The sequence below is a fragment of the Cyprinodon tularosa genome, unplaced genomic scaffold (assembly GCF_016077235.1).
Source record: "Cyprinodon tularosa strain WSP-4 unplaced genomic scaffold, ASM1607723v1 ctg580, whole genome shotgun sequence".
Taxonomy (NCBI): domain Eukaryota; kingdom Metazoa; phylum Chordata; class Actinopteri; order Cyprinodontiformes; family Cyprinodontidae; genus Cyprinodon; species Cyprinodon tularosa.
Window position 1 is genome coordinate 294,289 of NW_024039319.1, and position 19,827 is coordinate 314,115.

The window sequence follows — 19,827 nt, forward strand, 5'->3', positions numbered from 1 at the left end:
TCTTTGTATTTTTCTCTTAGAAAATAAACGTTTTTACAGAGACAAAAATTATATTTTCAAAATTATGTTAATCAGCCTTTAGTGGTTCTTTTGAAGGTAAGTTAGATGTGAACCCGTTAACTGTCACTTCCTGTCTGCGGGACGTATGTGGTGCCTCCTAGATCAGATCCGATTCAGGACCACATAGCCTGGGTCAAATTTTAAAAACATATCTGTGTTGTTCAGACTGTCATGAAAAGATCAGATACAGGACGCATGTAGGTAAAAAAAATGCTATGGATTTAACCTCATTCCAATTTCTTTAAGATAAACTTTGGTTCTCAAACATCAAATTCATACTTAACTTTGTTTAAAAAAATGTCACTTCAGCTTTGAATGTAACATTTGAATGTAGTGTCTCTGCCTCAATACACCTGAAACCAACAATCAGGTCATACGCATGACTCTGGAACACCTGTCTGCAAGCTGAGGAGGTAATTCAGCTATTTGATCCAGGTGTGGAAGCAGAGAAACCTCTACAAGGTACTGGACATTGGGCCCTGAGGAATTGAGGAACCCTAGTGTAGGCTGTGGTTGATCATGGTTCAAGCCTCATGTCCACAATACTTGCAGTAGAATGAAGTCCTGTTTGTCCAAGTTTTTGCTGCATTTACACTATCACCTGTCTCTGCTCTTCCTTCAGATAGATAGATAGATAGATAGATAGATAGATAGATAGATAGATAGATAGATAGATAGATAGATAGATAGATGGCAAATGTTTGATTTCTAATGAATTCTGCGAATATCTTCCATTACACTACACAAACAATCTACAAATAAGTCAACATTTACTAAATTAAGTGTATTTACCCTGAAGTTAAGTAGGTAAATAAAATAATTTGCCAATGGAACGAGTATTTTTACTCTTCAATTACGATAATTAGATAATATGCACTTGAAATAAGACAGTACAATTGTTTCCCCCCCTTATTTTAAACATACATTTTCTTTTTCCATTGGCATTGGTGTCTCACCTACCTCCTCAATTCAAGAAAAAATTAACTTATTTTAAGGAAATTAAAAACAAACCACTAGACTTTGTTTCCAAGTTTGAAGACGTCTCACCATTCAGGGAGCTTTATTATTATTCAAAATGAAATGAAGGTAAAACCAAGCTTAAACAGAGGGGGGGAACTCTGGTTTCAGCTTTCAGAACCTACAATGCAGCGATTGAATTAATCCCTTCCCGCTATCATCACAGCCCCAGCTCTTGTATACAGCAGAGCAGAGGAGCTCACCTTTCAGCCAGGCCAATAATCCACTTTAACGACCCCCTTTCAGACATGGGTATGGGGCATTGTAGGCTAACAAGAGAGGCCAAACTACCCCCGTTCCAAAGGGGTGAACCCCTTCGTTCTAATTTGCATGTTTTCAAACAAAAATAAGGTTTTGTTGGGCTATTGCATGAAACCTAAAACTGAACGCTATTCCGGGCATTTTGAATTGAAAAAGCTTCCTGGATGGGAAGCGAAACATTTTCAAACTTGGAAACAGTGGATTTGATCTCCAGTGGATTGTTTTTAATTTTCTTTTTTTTTTTTGGAATAACTATGACCTGGATGACTAAGAACCTTTACCAGCAACTTATTTTAAGAAAAAAAATACCTGTTTAGGTTTCATTTTTTCCAGTTTAGGGTAACCAACTGGTTTAGCTCTTTAGCAAGGCTTCTCACAAAAGGGAGAGAGGGATGTTAGATAAATTGTCAAGCAGGTCTAGTTATTCAATGACTGATTCAGGTTTCACTGTCCCAGCAACCAGTGAGAACTCTGGACCTTCAAAGCCAAAAGGTGTGTCCCCAGTCATTCAGCAGATCTAGGTTCAGTTTTCTGGTGTTGGACTTATTCTTAAAATATTAGACTGATTAAATGTTAACTTTGTGTTACTCTGTGTCTGCAGCAGCTGGTATCTTTTCTGCAGATCGAACCCTGTTTATCAAGTCAGGGTCTTGGAGAAAATCAGTCTTGCAGTTCGCAGTTTGGCCTTACGGTGACATTTTGATTTTACCTTTGAAGGAGTAATTTGATTTTAACAGTTAACCTTAAACAAAAAAGAGGTTGAATTACAATCGACCCTTTTCATTCCCTACAAGTGCCAATAAAATATGAAGCTGTTTGTTGTTGTTTTTTTGTTTTTAACAGCTGATTTAGAGAAGAAAGGTGTTTTTTTAGAAGCTGACAGGACTAAAAAAAATCTTCTCCAGTAACTTCCAGTAAGGTTTGGGTTAATGTGTGCAGAAAGCTCATAAAGAATAACTTTCCACAGATGTCCTCTCTTTAAAACAAAACAACCTACAAATACAGTCTAGGTAATTAATTCTTATTTATCTCTTTTATTTGGGAAGCTGAGCTCAGCTCAATCCCACCCAACCATAGAAATATAAAGAGGAATCCAAAGACAAGAACTTAAATAAAAACAACTCTAAACCTTTGGGTGAAAAAAACAAATATATCTCATTTGTTAAATGTGGAAGTTATGTCCCCCCAGATCAGGTCGTTACAGGACAGAGAAATTGATTGGACCTTTCAGCAAGAATTTCATTGTTTTATGAGATTCATTTCCACTCCTTCCTCTCATGTTTTCATGTTGGACCACCTGGAGAGATTTTGATCAGATACCAGAGTTTCTGACCAAAGCACAACGTGGAGACAGAGTACAACCAAGGTGTCAGTCTTTGCTGCAGTGAGGTTTGGAGACCTTTCTACTTTTCTCACCTGACCGCCATTGTCCTCGCTGTCCTTTGTGAAGATGAACTCTGCTTTGTTTCATCCATTTGTTATAAGCCTTTAAATTCTTGTTCTGTTTGTTAATCTGGAATAACTTAAGCCAACATTTTTTTTTCTTGACTTGTAAAGATCAACACATGATTGCATTGCTTGAATCATACATTCTGATGGGGAGATAGGGCTCAGTGGAAAGTCAATACATGCAACGGAAACAGGAAGTCATTGATTACTGGTTAAAAGTTCTTAGGTGAAACAAATTTTATTTTTAAAAAGTGCTTTATTTGTATTTACTTCATCGGGAGTGCCAGCCGGACAATAAAAAACAACAGTTACTTTAACAATGATATGTAAACACAATGTATTTACTTTTTATACAAAGCACAACATGCAAGTCACTGTATTAGCATTAGCACCAGAGTAAATCAGAGGATATTGAGTCGTCACTTTGTGCCGTCTCCAGGTAGAAGTTGGGTCTCTGTCAACACGGTTTCAACAGCTGCTATGAGAGGTGAGCTGTAGCTCAGCAGTCGGCCATCATAAATTAACTGGTCGTCTCTAAGCTTGGGTTGCATTTCAGCCCTGTAGAGCAAATATACAACCGTTACTCCTTAGCGAAATGTTTTAATCTGTAGATAAAACCTTACATTAACATTCATGGACAAAAAGACTAAAACATCTTTCCTATAGTCGACAGTAAACCTTTTTGTAACATCAGACTTTACTTAAGAAAATGTATTTTTAATGAAAACACAATTTTGTAAAAGCATTGCAAGCCGTTTTCTTTTGATTTATTTTAAATATTGTCCCTTGAATATCGCCACAGTGTTTTAATGCATTCTTGGTAATAGACGAATGCTCCTGTAGTGCTAACTCTGTCCAACCAGAACTGCAATAAGTAACCATTAATGAGCAATATAATAATAATAAGTAGGCAATATTAAGCAACATGTTTCAGTTTAAAGCGTAGCAGAATAAAATAGATGACAATAAAAAAATCACAAGAGCATAGCTGTCAACCTACGGAAGAGGATTAGGGCCACTGGAAAAAAAAAGTTAACTGATTTTAAAATTTCATTTTGGTTTAATATGTGAAAAAAGTCAGAATTCTGACTTTTTTTTCTCAGAATTCTGACTTTAATCTCAGAATTTTGGATCTTAATGTAGATGGGCACCATGAAGGAAGAGATGTGGAGCACTCAGCTTCACTAACAAAGATGTTAGTTGTTTGAGAGGAACAGGAACACATTGGTGGAAAATTATGCAATTAGGCAACTTCTTACATGCCTGAGGGCTCCCCTCATTAATGGAGGAGCAGAAGGTCATTTAAACAAGAGAGCTAGACTGTAAAACAGACATGGCTATGGCTTGATGCTAACATGTTTGTAATCTGTCAGACTTCTGAAAACAAAATCAGAATTCTGAGTTTAAAGTCAGAATTTTTAGAAAAAATTCAGAATTCTGAGAAAAAGTCAGAATTCTGAGTTTAAAGTCAGAATTCTGAGAAAAAAGTCAGAATTCTGAGAAAAAAAGTCAAAATTCTGACTATTTTCCAATGTTAAACTGAAAGAAAATTTAAAAATCAGTTAACTTTTTTTTTTTTTCCAGTGGCCCTAATCCTCTTCCGTACAAGTCTGCCATTTTGACTTGGAAACTATCGTATTTTACCCTTCTTTCCCGCCATCCTACCATATTAGCAGTCCAATGTTTATTATAATATTATTGTATTATAGAATTATAAATATAAAAAACATTTAGATCTGCCTCTCCAAATGAACACTATCAACGCTAAACAAAATGTGATCACCATATTGTAGTTTTATTTCAGTGACAGGTGTTTATTTTAAATATTTTGTGCACAAGCCTTAAAATATAATGGATACTGGAGCTTGACTGGGGCAGTCAGATGACTTGTAGCAAATGTTTTAAAATTTTCTTGTATTTTATCAGAAAAGTGTCTTTCAGCGACTGAAAGATGATTCACTGACTCTTTAAACTGTCGTTCTTTATCTTCCTATTTGATTTTGAATTCACGTTAGCTTCTGCTAATGGTGTTAGTTCAAGCTAATATAGTAAACAGTAGATCATCACAAGCATATCACATTTGTTTGTGTTGCGGCCTGCACACTGAAAACAGTTTGAAAGAATGAAAGAAGCTCAGACACGATGCTTCCATTCAGGCAGACACAGCAGGAATTTATTTACAACCCAAAAGTATTTTTCAAAACTTAAATTCAGCTTAAATTCTCTGTCAAAATAAATTTACAATAAAATAAACAAATATGAATGTCGGTATAAAACAGTTCCTTTTTTGCATTTCCATATTTCTTTGCTGTTTCTTATTTTTTCCATCACAACAACTGAAAATATAAAAGCCCAAATGCTAATTTTCAGTGGAATTTACTTTTACAATCAACTGTAGCAAACTCACAAAGTTTTTAACCTCTTCTTAACTTAGATAAATGTTCTGAATACACAAATAAAGGTTTTTTAACCTCTTCTTAACTTAGATAAATGTTCTGAATACACAAATAAAGGTTTTTTAACCTCTTCTTAACTTAGATAAATGTTCTGAATACACAAATAAAGGTTTTTTAACCTCTTCTTAACTTAGATAAATGCTCCGAATACACAAATAAAGGTTTTTTAACCTCTTCTTAACTTAGATAAATGCTCTGAATACACAAATAAAGGTTTTTTAACCTCTTCTTAACTTAAATGAATGCTCTGAACACACACACACACAGACTATAAAGCGTCAACACTAATCTCTTAGTGCTACGTCAACACAGGCTAATCTAACTAGCTTAAAACAGTGCTAACTAGCTTAAAACAGTATCTCAAGTCACGTTCATCAATAGTAAATTATTTACTCAAAACCATTTAACTTCGAGATGGAAAACTGACCAAACACAACAGCAAACGTTTTTAAAGGTAAACAAATAAGAATATTCAGTTATTACCTGAAAACAGTTTGAAAGAATGAAAGAAGCTCAGACACGATGCTTCCATTCAGGCAGACACAGCAGGAATGAGACATCGTGGCTAATAGCTCCCCCTTCAGTCCTAAGAAGGCATGACTAATCAATCACAGGATCATCTCTCAGCGAGATTTAGCCCGTAGAACACAGATCAGAAAAACATATTTATCAGATTCAATTGTTCAATGTGTCACACACTCCCCTGCAAAACTAGATGTCGTCCCGACATCAACATCAATAAACTACAACCTCAAGAACACCAAGCGCGTACATTAAGTAGTCTTTCTCAGTACCAGCAAGATGATATCTAGCTTTTCAGAGTTTTATGCTACAATCTAATATCCTTGCATAAACATTGGTTGATGTACTTGAAAAGGATACATCCACCTCACTAGTTGAAAGTCTTTATAAGGAGTGGGTTGGTATTGATACAAAAGTTCATTTGCCTGCACTGTGCTGTAGCATGACGGAGTCCCGAGCTGATCATAGGTGAAGATCCTAGGAGCCCGTCTCTCTCTTTTCGGCATATCACCAAGCTGTTTTTCTTGGCTCTTTGTCTGGGAGTCATAGGATTCTGGGATGTTACTGTGCATTTCCTCAGCCAATTGCAGATCCTCAACATGATGGTCAGTCTCAATCAGCACATTTTCTTCTTGTGTTTCAGGTTCATCTGTGTTGGTCACCCCTTCATCAGAATCTTTGTCCTCCTCGTCCCCATTTGGTGCTTCCTGGTTCGTTTTTGTTTGGATATATTCATTATCCATATCTTGTGTGGGTTCTTGGTACTGTATTACTGGAGTGTAATCATATGCACATTCATCCTCATCGTCCTCTCCTTCTTGAGAGATGTCTGTGACTGTATTTGTCTTTTTTTTCTTTATTGTTATTTTCTGTTGAGTATCAAGAGGCAGGAAATCACATGGCATTAACAAGTTTCTATGTAGAATTCTTGATCTTCCTCTTCCCTGCTCTGGTTTGACTTCATATACTGGGATATCTTCTCCAATCTGACGCATGACAACATGGATATGTTCCTCCCAATGATTGCGAAGTTTTCCAGGGCCTCCTCTTGGTGTCAGATTTCTAATTAGTACACGATCACCAGGATACAAAATTGAACTGTTCACTTTTGCATCATAATGTCTTTTACTCCGATCTGTGGATCTTTTTGCATTTGCTTGGACGAGTGCATAGGCTTCTTGCATTTCTGTTTTCCATCGTTCCATATAAGCAAGATGATCTGTGTTTTCTGCGTCTGAGCTGAGTCCAAAGAGCAGGTCGATGGGTAACCTTGGGGATCGTCCAAATAAAAGGTAAAATGGTGAGAATCCAGTTACCTCTGACTTTGTACAGTTGTAAGCGAAGATGAGTTTGTTTAAGGATTCTTTCCAATTTGTCTTCTCTTTATCAGTCAGTGTCTTTAACATTTGTAGTAATGTCCTGTTAAATCGCTCAACTTGCCCATTTCCTTGTGGGTGGTAAGGAGTTGTTTGTGATCCCAACACACCACAATTCTTTTTCAACTGAGAGAAAAGCCGGTTCTGAAATTCACCACCTTGATCATGATGAATTCTTGCGGGCAGCCCAAACTTCAGAGCAAAGTCATTAAATATTCGATCTGCAACTACTTTGGCAGACTTGGAGGTAGTTGGATATGCCTGGGCAAAACGAGTGAAATGGTCCACAACAACCAATATATATTCATACCCACCACTGCATTTGTCCAGATGCAGGAAATCGATTGACACTAGTTCAAATGGCTGTGTGGTAATGATATTGGTTAGAGGTGCACGCGTTTCTTTATGTGGCTTCTTCTGTTTAAGGCAGGTGCAAGTCCGTGCAACATAATGTTCAATCTCACGCTGCATATAAGGCCAATAGAATCTTTCCCGGATCAGTGTAGTTGTCCGATCAGTGCCTTGATGGCCCATCTCATCATGCAACTCTTTTAGCACTGTAGCTTTGTACACTTCAGGCAATACTAATTGCTTTTTGTTTGTTGTCTTTCTGGTAAGGACCCCATGTTCATCAATATGTAGCCTTTCCCACTCGCGCAACAAGCATTTGCTCTGAACACTTAGTGTTGACATGTCCTGCAATGATGGTTTAAGATCGTTTGCCTTGTACTGCATAATGGGACCAATGTCTTTGTCGTTTTTCTGTGCCTGGGATATTTCACCAGCTGACAGTTTTTTTTTCATCAATTCAGTTTCTGAATCCCATCCAGGAGATGTTAGCGCTGCACATAAGTGATATGAGATGGGATACTTGGCCTCAGTTTGTGTCACAGCAGCCACACTGTCAGATGTCAGTTCTTCTGTACATTGCTTCATCACTTCCTCAATGTTCACTGGCATTCTTGAAAGACTATCTGCGTCCACGTTCTCTTTACCCGGACGATAGCGAATGGTGAAATGAAAATCTGCCAGTTCAGCCACCCATCTGGATCCAGTTGCATTTAATTTGGCACTCGTCAGGATGTAGGTCAGTGGGTTATTATCTGTAAACACAGTAAATGTTGGGGCATAATACAGATAATCTCTGAATTTCTCAGTTATGGCCCACTTCAGTGCCAGAAACTCTAATTTTCCTGAGTGAAGATGGTAATTCCTTTCAGAAGTAGTCAGAGTTCTGGAACCATAGGCTATTACACACAGCTTACCATCTTGGTGTTGATATAAGACTGCGCCAAGGCCTTTATCAGATGCATCTGTGTGGAGAATGAATGGCTTTGCAAAATCTGGAAAACCAAGGACTGGGGGTTCAGCCAAACAGTCTATTAACCTCTCCAGTGTGCATTGATGTTCATCACTCCACTCAATTGGTTTGTGTGATGGGGCTCCTCTCTTTGTTACTTGTCTTTTATCTCCCCTACTCTGTGGCTGATTTACAGTTGAGTCCTTCAGCAGGTTGTATAATGGCACTGCTATCCGTGAGAAATCCTGTATGTACTGTCTGTAATAGCTTAGCAGTCCCATAATTGCACGTAACTCACCAACAGTTTTGGGTTTCTTGTCTTTCAATGTCCTCACAGCGATGGTGTCTGCTGGATCAATTTTGCTGCCCTCAACAGAAACGATCCTCCCCAAGTAGCGGACCTCCTGTTTGAAGAGTTCACATTTGGCAGGTTTTAATTTAATCCCATATCCTCTTAATAGCTGCAGTACTTTCCGCACATGAGCAAGGTGGTCATCAAATGACTGACTGAAGACCAATGTGTCATCCAAATAGGGAACACAAATGCTGTCTCTGACCTCCTGCAGACACTCTTCCATGCAGCGTTGGAAGGCGGCGGGAGCGTTCATGAGCCCAAAGGGAATCCTTATCCACTCATAAAGACCCCATGGAGTCACAAATGCAGTTAATGGCTGACTATTCTCATCCATGAATCCCTGGTGGTAAGCCTTCCCTTGGTCTAACAGGGAGAACCAAGAGTTACCACCAAGACTGTCAAGGATATCCTGCACTCGTGGAATGGGTTGTCTGTCTGGATTAGTTTTTTTATTCAGTTCTCTGTAGTCTATGCATAGTCGAAGACTCCCATCTTTCTTTCTTACACAGACAACTGGTGATGAATAAGGTGAGTTGGACTTCTTCACCCATCCTTGTGCAATGAGGTTGTGAAGATAATCCTTCATCTCTTTATACAGAGGTTTTGGCACAGAGAGATATGTGCGTGCAACCGGGGTCAGGTCCTTCAGTGAAATGCCTAACTTCAGTCTTTCAATACAGCCAATATCATCATCCGATTTAGAAAAAGATGCACATTCTTCTAGAAGCATTTTCTGTACTCTCTCTTTCTCAGAATTACTTAGATGGCTAAGGTCAACAGGTGGATCCCATGGACTTTCTTCTTTAACACTTTCTGTACACACCTGACTAATCAAAGCTGTTGGAGCTTGATCCTTCTCCCCCAGAATGGTTTCTGGATACACAGCCTCAATCTGTTGTAAAGTGCCTACTACAGTTCTTCCTGACAGTTCAATGTCATGCTCAGTGGGATTTTGGACACTGAGAGTGATATAAGGTGGCACATTTTTTTTAAGTGTAATCAGAGTCTCACAAAGCTCAAGGCCATCTGCCCACTGTGGGTTGATCTCTGGCTCAAACAATAGTATGATGTCCATGTTAACAGGTCTTATTTTCACTTTACAGTCAACCAGCACAGATGTGTGTTTTGGCACAATGACTTTTTCCCTGGCTGTTTCCACAATATAATCACATGATTTTCAGCAGTTACTAAATCAACAAACGTGGTAACATTTTCTTCTTTTAAACTTGGAAAAGCTGTCATTAATGTCTCCTGCAACTTTTTATTTGTGTGTGTCCCACTCACTGGTTCTGTTGTGGTAGTTTTAACCATGTGTTCAATGACATTAAAGCCAAGGATGGGCTGTGGAAGTCCATTGCCTGTCATCACCAACATTGGTACTTTCATTTCACTGCCCCCTGCTGGCAGAGCAACAGTAACTTCAATGAAACCTTTGTAAGGCATGTTTTGCCCATTAGCAGCAGTGATTTTCAAGTCGTCAGGTGCATCAAGTAGCTCAGATATATTTTTAAGTGTCTCATCAGGCATATATTTCACTTTCCATTGTTCATCAATTATACTTACTTGAGAGCCTGTATCCCACAATGCTTGAACCTTCTTTCCTTGAATATAACACTCAACCATGCATCTCTTACCCACCAAAGAAACAAGTTGAGTTTGATTACTTCTTTTCTTTGTGTGGATGTTCTTTGTTCTTTTCTCTGAATGTTGTTTACACAGTCTTTTATGTTTTGGCCAATGTCCACTTTGACAAACTTTAGAACAATAAGTATCTCTCCTGCAGGATTTACATATCCGAAGACTGTGCTCCATTCCAGAAACACCGCAAAAGGAGCAATGCTGATGGGACAAGTCTGTGTTAAAGGTTACTCCCTGTCCCTTGGGGGTAACCCTGTTCCATTTAAAGGATTGTCATTGCTATCTCCAATCTTCCTTCTGCAGCCGGCAATAAAGTGCTCAGTACTGCCACAGCGGTAACAGTGGTTGCAGTACTCACAACCATTTTGCTGACAAGGAAAACATTTCCTTGCACGAGCACGGTTCAGGTGTGGATATGACTGTTGAGATGGGAAGGGTTGCTGGTATGGTCGTGCATCTCCCCTCCACTCCTGTCCTCGGTGTTGCCATGTGTTTTGAGTAGGAAATTTGGATTGAGGAGTAATGCATTCCTGTATTGCATGTGGTGGATGGTACTGCGGTGCGTTTGGGCCCCGGATGGACTCTCTTATTTGTGCAACTTCAGCTCCCAGATGCCTCAATGCAGCGATATCAGAGCGCATCTCCTTTAGTTCATTCAGAACATCAGGCTGATTTTGGCAGGAATGCTCGTGTTTTATGTTTTTGGTCTTCTTGTCTGTTGCTTTTTCCTCTGATTGGACAGTGTGAATCATGGCTGGTCTTTGTTGGGTAAGTAATTTCCTTTTATTTTGTCTCTCTGTCTCGTTTGCACAAGCTTTGTTGAGTTTCTCAAGTAGCAGTTCATCGCTTGGATTTGTCTGCTGCAGGTATGGCTGTAGGTCACTTCTTATGCTGTCATTTTGTAGCCCTGTCAAAACAGTGTGGAGAAACATACTTTGCACAAGGTTGGGATCATACCTCAGCCCAGATTCATCTTCCTGTGATGCAAAAAGTATTTTCTGTCTCAAATCAAGCGCACGGATAATAAAGTTTTGTGGGGTTTCTCTGCTGCTCTGGACTTCTGATGTGAGTTGTTTATAAAGTTCTGTTGCTCCCTTCTCCTGGTAATGAGATCGTAAAATTCTCCTCAAAGTAGGCAGAGTCAGGTTTGTTTTGCCTTCCAAATAACTCCGTAGTTGCAATCCAGGTGAGATTGCTCTTATTACTGCATCAATTATTTCTATTTCAGGGAAGCCTTTATTAATAGCTTGCTCGATCTGGTGTGCCAAGCTAGAAAAAGAGAGTTTGTCCTTTTGGCCTGGTTCTCCAATCTGGCCAGAGATTTTGAACTCTTTGCTCCACTGTAGGGAAAGACGGGGTTGTTCATTGATATTATGGTCAAATTTTCTTGCTCCATCACTTTTGTTTTTATTCTCTTGTAATGATCGCTATAATGCTAGCTGTAATGTAGCAATTTCTCTCCTCAGTTGCTCCTCCTCTGATTGCTGAACTGTCACCTCTGGTACACAGCTTGTCTGTTTAGCTGCTGTTATTTGTTTTGTTTCCTCAACAGGCTGTTGTAACTCTGTTACTTTGTCTTTCAAAGCTAACAGTTCAGCCATTCCTTGATCCTCAAGCTCACACAGTTCTTTTCTTTCAAGATGTTGTTGGATAAGTGTAATTAGAGTGAGACGACTTTTTCCAGACACATGTTCAAATTTGGGTCCAGCAATTGTTAGGAAATCGCAAACATCAATCAAAGCATCTTTTGTCAAAGTGTATAGTGCACCTCCCACCATTAGCTTTAAATCCTCCAGCTCTGATGAATCCATTACAGTATCTGTCATGTCGATGTTATGATGCTCGATACTCTGTAGAGTAGATGATGTACCTCTCCAGGCTCCAGCGGATTACCTCAGATGATATAAAGATCACTCTGCACAGATGTTGGACGAGCACCCTTTACCATCTGCCTTGACAGCAACTGTGATGAGTTAAAAGATGAGTGATGATCCGGACGTCCATTCCAAATAGCCCATCCAGGACTCAATCATCTCGGTGGGACCTCCAAAATGTTGCGGCCTGCACACTGAAAACAGTTTGAAAGAATGAAAGAAGCTCAGACACGATGCTTCCATTCAGGCAGACACAGCAGGAATTTATTTACAACCCAAAAGTATTTTTCAAAACTTAAATTCAGCTTAAATTCTCTGTCAAAATAAATTTACAATAAAATAAACAAATATGAATGTCGGTATAAAACAGTTCCTTTTTTGCATTTCCATATTTCTTTGCTGTTTCTTATTTTTTCCATCACAACAACTGAAAATATAAAAGCCCAAATGCTAATTTTCAGTGGAATTTACTTTTACAATCAACTGTAGCAAACTCACAAAGTTTTTAACCTCTTCTTAACTTAGATAAATATTCTGAATACACAAATAAAGGTTTTTTAACCTCTTCTTAACTTAGATAAATGTTCTGAATACACAAATAAAGGTTTTTTAACCTCTTCTTAACTTAGATAAATGTTCTGAATACACAAATAAAGGTTTTTTAACCTCTTCTTAACTTAGATAAATGCTCTGAATACACAAATAAAGGTTTTTTAACCTCTTCTTAACTTAAATGAATGCTCTGAACACACACACACACAGACTATAAAGCGTCAACAGTAATCTCTTAGTGCTACGTCAACACAGGCTAATCTAACTAGCTTAAAACAGTGCTAACTAGCTTAAAACAGTATCTCAAGTCACGTTCATCAATAGTAAAATATTTACTCAAAACCATTTAACTTCGAGATGGAAAACTGACCAAACACAACAGCAAACGTTTTTAAAGGTAAACAAATAAGAATATTCAGTTATTACCTGAAAACAGTTTGAAAGAATGAAAGAAGCTCAGACACGATGCTTCCATTCAGGCAGACACAGCAGGAATGAGACATCGTGGCTAATAGCTCCCCCTTCAGTCCTAAGAAGGCATGACTAATCAATCACAGGATCATCTCTCAGCGAGATTTAGCCCGTAGAACACAGATCAGAAAAACATATTTATCAGATTCAATTGTTCAATGTGTCACATTTGTTTCAACAGACATCTCTTATGAAGCCTAATCAAAACTTGGACAGCATAACACAGTCTAACATTGCCTATATTTACACCAGTCAAACGAAATAAGATAAAAAATCAAGTCTGGTAATGTTTGCCTTCCTGTGTTTACTCTGTAGTTTCCAGTCACGCAATTTCAAAGGTATGTCTTCCTTATGTGACATAATGGAGAGAAAAAAACTGTCAACATATCAGGAGCTGAAGGGCAGTAGAAGAGATCAAGTAAAAAAAAGGCCAGAATCCCAGCAACATTGCTATTAGAAGCTTGTGAAATTATATCCAAAATGCTTTACCAAAATCCTGCAGTTTAAAAAGAAAATCTTAGCCTGATAAACCAGACTAAATGTGAGATTAAATGTGTAATTTACTCAATCAGAAGATTGTTAATGAGAGCAACCCGTTGCCTTTCAAACCGCTCTCTGTGCCTATTAGCCAACGCTCTGACCAATGAGGGCAACTGACTGTGGCGTAGCTCAACAGAAAGCTGGTGGGGGAGCGTAAACAAACAGCCTGTTGGTAAAATGGCGAATACGTCCTTCCTAAAAAATAGTTGTTGCCATCTTCCTTGTTGTCCTTTCTCCAGCGTCGCACACCTTTGTCGTCACGTCCTCAAAACCACTTTGCATACAGAAATTCAATACACATCTCTGCGTTGTGATTGGCCAACTACAGGTGCTGGTCATAAAATTAGAATATCATGAAAAAGTAGATTGATTTCAGTAATTCCATTTAAAAAGTGAAACTTGTATATTATATTCATACATTACATACAAACTCATATATTTCAGATGTTTATTTTGTTTAATTTTGATGATTACAAATGACAACAAATGAAAATCTCAAATTCATCATATCAGAAAATTAGAATATTACTGAAGACCAATAAAAACAAAGGATTTATAGAAATGTTGGCCAACTGAAAAGTATGAACATGAAAAGTATGAGCATGTACAGCACTCAGTATTTAGTTGGGCCTCCTTTGGCCTGTATTACTGCAGCAATGCGGCGTGGCATGGAGTCGATCAGTCTGTGGCACTGCTCAGGTGTTATGATAGCCCAGGTTGCTCTAATAGTGGCTTTTAGCTCTTCTGAATTGTTGGGTCTGGTGTATTGCATCTTCTTCTTCACAATACCCCATAGATTTTCTATGGGGTTAAGGTCAGGAGAGTTTGCTGGCCAATTAAGAACAGGGATACCATGGTCCTTCAACCAGGTACTGGTAGCTTTGGCACTGTGTGCAGGTGCCAAGTCCTGTTGGAAAATGAAATCTGCATCTCCAAAAAGTTGGTCAGCTGCAGGAAGCATGAAGTGCTCTAAAACTTCCTGGTATGTGGCTGCGTTGACCCTGGACCTCAGAAAACACAATGGACCAACACCAGCAGATGACATGGCACCCCAAACCATCACTGACTGTGGAAACTTTACACTGGACTTCAAGCAACGTGGATGAAGTGCCTCTCTTCTTTTCCTCCAGACTCTGGGACCTTGATTTCCAAAGGAAATGCAAAATTTACTTTCATCAGAGAACATGACTTTGGACCACTCACCAGCAGTCCAGTCCTGTTTCTCTTTAGCCCAGGCAAGACGCTTCTGACGCTGTCTGTGGTTCAAGAGTGGCTTGACACAAGGAATGCGACAGCAGAAACCCATGTCTTTCATACGTCTGTGTGTGGTGGTTCTTGAAGCACTCACTCCAGCTGCAGTCCACTCTTTGTGAATCTCCCCCACATTTTTGAAGGGGTTTTGTTTCACAATCCTCTCCAGGGTGCGGTTATCTCTCTTGCTTGTACACTTTTTTCGACCACATCTTTTCCTTCCCTTCGCCTCTCTATTAATGTGCTTGGACACTGAGCTCTGTGAACAGCCAGCCTCTTTAGCGATGACCTTTTGTGTCTTGCCCTCCTTGTGCAAGGTGTCGATGGTCGTCTTTTGGACAACTGTCAAGTCAGCAGTCTTCCCCATGATTGTGTAGCCTATAGAACTAGACTGAAAGACCATTTAAAGGCTTTTGCAGGTGGTTTGAGTTAATTAGCTGATTAGAATGTGGCACCAGGGGCCATCAATTTTGAACCTTTTCACAATATTCTAATTTTCTGATATGATGAATTTGAGATTTTCATTTGTTGTCATTTGTAATCATCAAAATTAAACAAAATAAACATCTGAAATATATGAGTTTGTATGTAATGTATGAATATAATATACAAGTTTCACTTTTTAAATGGAATTACTGAAATCAATCTACTTTTTCATGATATTCTAATTTTATGACCAGCACCTGTAGTTCTAGAGCCTGGGGCATTGATCGAGGCTAGACCAGTCGCAGGTAAAAAGGATTTGGCTGCTGGCGGGTGGAGCTAGTTTACTAGGCTAGGAAAATCCAACAACTTAAGAGAATTCAAGCTTGAGTCTTTTTCATTTCATTCAGTGGCAAATAAAAAATGTATTAAAATTTTAGGTAAGAGGTAATAAGATTATATCATTGTCTGCAGTGAATGTAACCTCTGGTTTCATCTATGTGTGACATCATCAGTGTATTTAGTTACAGAGCTGCTGACCTACCTTGTGTGGTACATCCTCGCTATGTTTCTGTCGATCCAGGCACAACCTTTTTGGGATTTTACCACTCCATGGACGGTGATGGTAAACACAGCTCTGGGGTTGACGATGATTTTAAACTTGGCCCATTTAAACTGAGGCATGATAGGTTCTTTGTACAGGTGAGCTAGGATGTTTACCCCTGCTACATTCTGCCACTGGTTCTGTTTGGGCAGAACTTGAGGCTTTGGAGGAGGCAGCGATCTCTCTCTGGGAAACACGTTGTTCTCAAACATGTAACACTTGTTAGCACCATATCTCTTCTCCAGCACAGGCAACAACTTCAACCAGCTGTGAAAAAACAAATATGAACATGAAACCTTTGAAGAAAACATTCAGACCCTTGTAGATTTCTACTGTTTTTGCTTCAGTGAAACATTTCACTACAAAAAATAAAATAATCAATACAATAACAAATCTTTCACCGTTGAACAATTTCTCTTTTTGACTAACTGAAACCATTTACATATGTGTTATTATTGGTGTATAATTACCTACAATAATAATCAGATACATTTTCATAAACAAAGAATTGCATATTAGTTTATACATAAGGCTGGTCAATTTTTTGTTAAACTTCCTGTTAAAGTTTCTGTAACTCAATGGTTATTTCTACACGCGTCACTTGTTTTCATACCTTTTGTTGTTCACTTTTGTTCCCTATTTTAATGTTATTACTTGATCAAGCCTTTTCTAACATTCTATAACGTAAAATAAGTAATAAAAGCCAGCGAGACTCGTCATATATCGTATCAGGTCCAGATTAGTATCAGCAATTCCCAAAGCTAGAATATCGGTATCGTATGGGAAATGAGAAAGTTGAATTGTGACATCCCTACTTGAAAGCATAGAGGCTAAAGAGTGATAAAATATTAATAACGCATGGAATAACAACGTGTTTCCGCTTACTGGCAGTTCAGTATGATTCAGAGGCGACAGTGTTGATCTGGAGACACTAAAACGACAACTGAGAGTCTTTCTATTGCAGCACAATGCAGGACCATGAATAGGCAGCAGCAGCACAAGAAACAGTTTTACCAAGAAAGCCAAAAAGAGAACAAGTTAGAGAAGTGTACTACCTAAATTAGCAGAAAGCTAATTTTGTCCATTTTGGTTCCATTAGACAATGTTGCTTGTTACCCTAGAGAGCATAAGAGTAGATCCTGAAAACATATCAATCTTGTCGGTGCAGAGTTAAGGGTTTAGTAGCTACTAGTCTTGTTGAATGCTGGCTTTTTGTCACAGTAAATGTAAGCTTGTGTCACTTAATTTATCTCGGATGACATGGTTTCTGCTTTGTTGAAGCTTTTTACCACATAGCAGCTGCCGTTGCCCAAGTACATTTTGTTAGGTTTATTCAATGATGATTATAAAATTAATGTGTTTCTGAAACATTTGCGCGATGGGATGCTCCACTCCTGTCTCATGATTCAGTCAGGAGACCATCCTGCCTTGTCATTCTGATGGAGCATTCTGTCTTCATGAACTGATCAATTGTTCTGTAAGAACAATACTCTGTTTGTAACCATGCGTCATGTTCTGTTAATAAAATGATCTGTGGAGGAGGTCCAGTGGGAGACAGTGTGTTTGTGTCTGGGGTTCAACTGTCTCTCCTTTCTGCAGAAATTGTGTCCATAAATTGTGTATTTCAGTTCTTCTTAAGCAAAAACCTACATTTTATGAACCCGACACATATTTTAGGCAGTGACGCGCTAGGTTATAATGTTGAAATGTGAATTTATCTGACTGTGTTCATGAAATGTGAAATACTAGATGGCTTTTAACATTGTTGTTGATTGTTGTTGAGTCACAGAACCTGTTGTACCTGTCGACGGACTGCGGCAAGATGAGCTCATCTGGGTCCTGGAAGGCCATATATCTTGACTGGTACATGTATCTGTAGAGGCAGTCACTAAGAGCAGGCATCTGACCAAAGTAGTGGATATCACCTGGATCCTTATGAGACATAAAACCTCGAGATACATTCAAATATTTTGACAGAGACCAAGGAACCACCTCAACGAAACCTGAAGAGACACAAAATAATCAGATTTAAATCCTCATTACAACAAACTACATCCTATCCTCTTATAATCATTTAAACAGACAGCTATTGCTGCTGTTTATAGATTTTAAAATGGCTTCATCTTTGTTCTCTACCTAAAGATTTTATTACCTCACTGAGCTTTCAGCTTAAACACATTCCATGGTAAAGAAGCCTGGGCACAAAGAGTTTGGCATCTTTTGAATAAAATTTTACAGCAGGGATGTTCAAGTCGTGGCCGAGGGGCCATTTAAGCCCTTGGTTTGATTTTGTGCAGACATTGAGCACGATTCGAGAATGGCTCCTTAGGCCATCAAAGCAGATGCACATTTATTTTAAATACTATATTTTAATGCAGTTTTTTAAAAAGATATAGAAATATCAATCCTTTTAAGGTGAGTGATATATGGAGCAGTAAAACATATTCTCCCCTTATCAACATATTGTTGCTTTAAGTGTCATTCAATAGTAAATAGGACTTTAAAATCCAGTGACTTCTATTATCGGTGTATTTACAGCAAGAAAGTCCTTTGGTCCAAACCAAAACCAGCGTTTCTTGTTTCTCATTGCACTGTTTAAGTGAACTATAACTTTTAGACAAAGTGACAATTGTTGGACTACTTAGATAGATGTGACCATACACTCAGAAATAAATTATTCACAAAATTCCTGCATCCATGTGCTGTTATTACAGTTGCACGATCATTGGGTCAATAGGAGCTCAGTCAGTGCAGGTCAAGTAGAGGTTTATTTTGAAACAGCACCATTTAACATGCTCTGTTTCGTTAAGCAAAACATTGAGGATCAGGTGAAACTTCAGGAAAGGTTTATGTTTCCTGTAGTGTTATCAGATTGCGGCTGGTTTATATTCACACCAAATGTAAACTGTACCAGAGTCTGACAGGAAGTGGAGCGAGGACATGTCAAAAGGCGTGTTTTTTCTTTTCTAACTCTTTTTAACCAAAGTCACACATCTGCACAAAGGGTCAGAACAAAATCATTAACAAAGATGTGCAGATCCATTTTCAACAGAAATCAGAATACTTTGCATGTTTCAATAAAAAAGTGTTTTGTTCAGATTTTTCTTTTAATTCAAAGTTTAAAAAAAATTATTGTTTAAGTTAAAAATTTAAAGGTGATAATTACAAGTTTAACTCCTCTCGGCCAATAAGTGGCGCTCTGTGTTGCTTCTGAGCCCCATTGCTTCATTAAATCACCACCAATGCTCAAATGCTTGACTGATGTTCACCCTCATTTGAACTCTTATTTGTTTTATTTTATTTTTTGGCTTGCATCTGAGAAATGTAACCCAGAGGAGAAGGCTTTTTTTTTTTTTTATAGCCCAGTCATTGAGCTGCTAGGATCTGAAGACACCTGAGCTCCTTCAAACAACCTATTATTCCTATTGGTGCAGAAACCTTCACCATCAGTGTTTGCATCATAACCAGAAGGAAATATGGAAGTTCTGTGGATGTATTATTTTTTAAAGGATTAATCTTGACCTTTTAAATACTTTTTCCCCTTCTGTACATGCCCTTACATTTCCCTGACTTGTAAATCAGTTTCACTCTGGTTACCAGAGTTGGCTCAAAGCTCCATTTGTCAGTTAATGAAACATCAGGTCGTGCCCTCTGGGTGTATCACACTGAGGCATCTTG

The 19,827-nt window shown here is 38.5% G+C and overlaps 1 protein-coding gene across 1 annotated transcript; it reads right to left on the reverse strand.

Moving 5' to 3' along the window:
- Nucleotides 1–3,182: 3,182 nt before the first annotated feature.
- Nucleotides 3,183–18,146, reverse strand: LOC119797367. Its single transcript, XM_038306422.1, has 3 exons — nt 17,951–18,146; nt 16,090–16,416; nt 3,183–3,345 (listed from the first exon to the last, which is right to left on the reverse strand). The coding sequence occupies exons 1-3, from the start codon at nt 18,091–18,093 to the stop codon at nt 3,207–3,209; spliced, it is 609 nt and encodes a 202-aa protein (XP_038162350.1). The 5' UTR covers nt 18,094–18,146; the 3' UTR covers nt 3,183–3,206.
- Between the last annotated feature and the right edge of the window lie 1,681 nt (nt 18,147–19,827).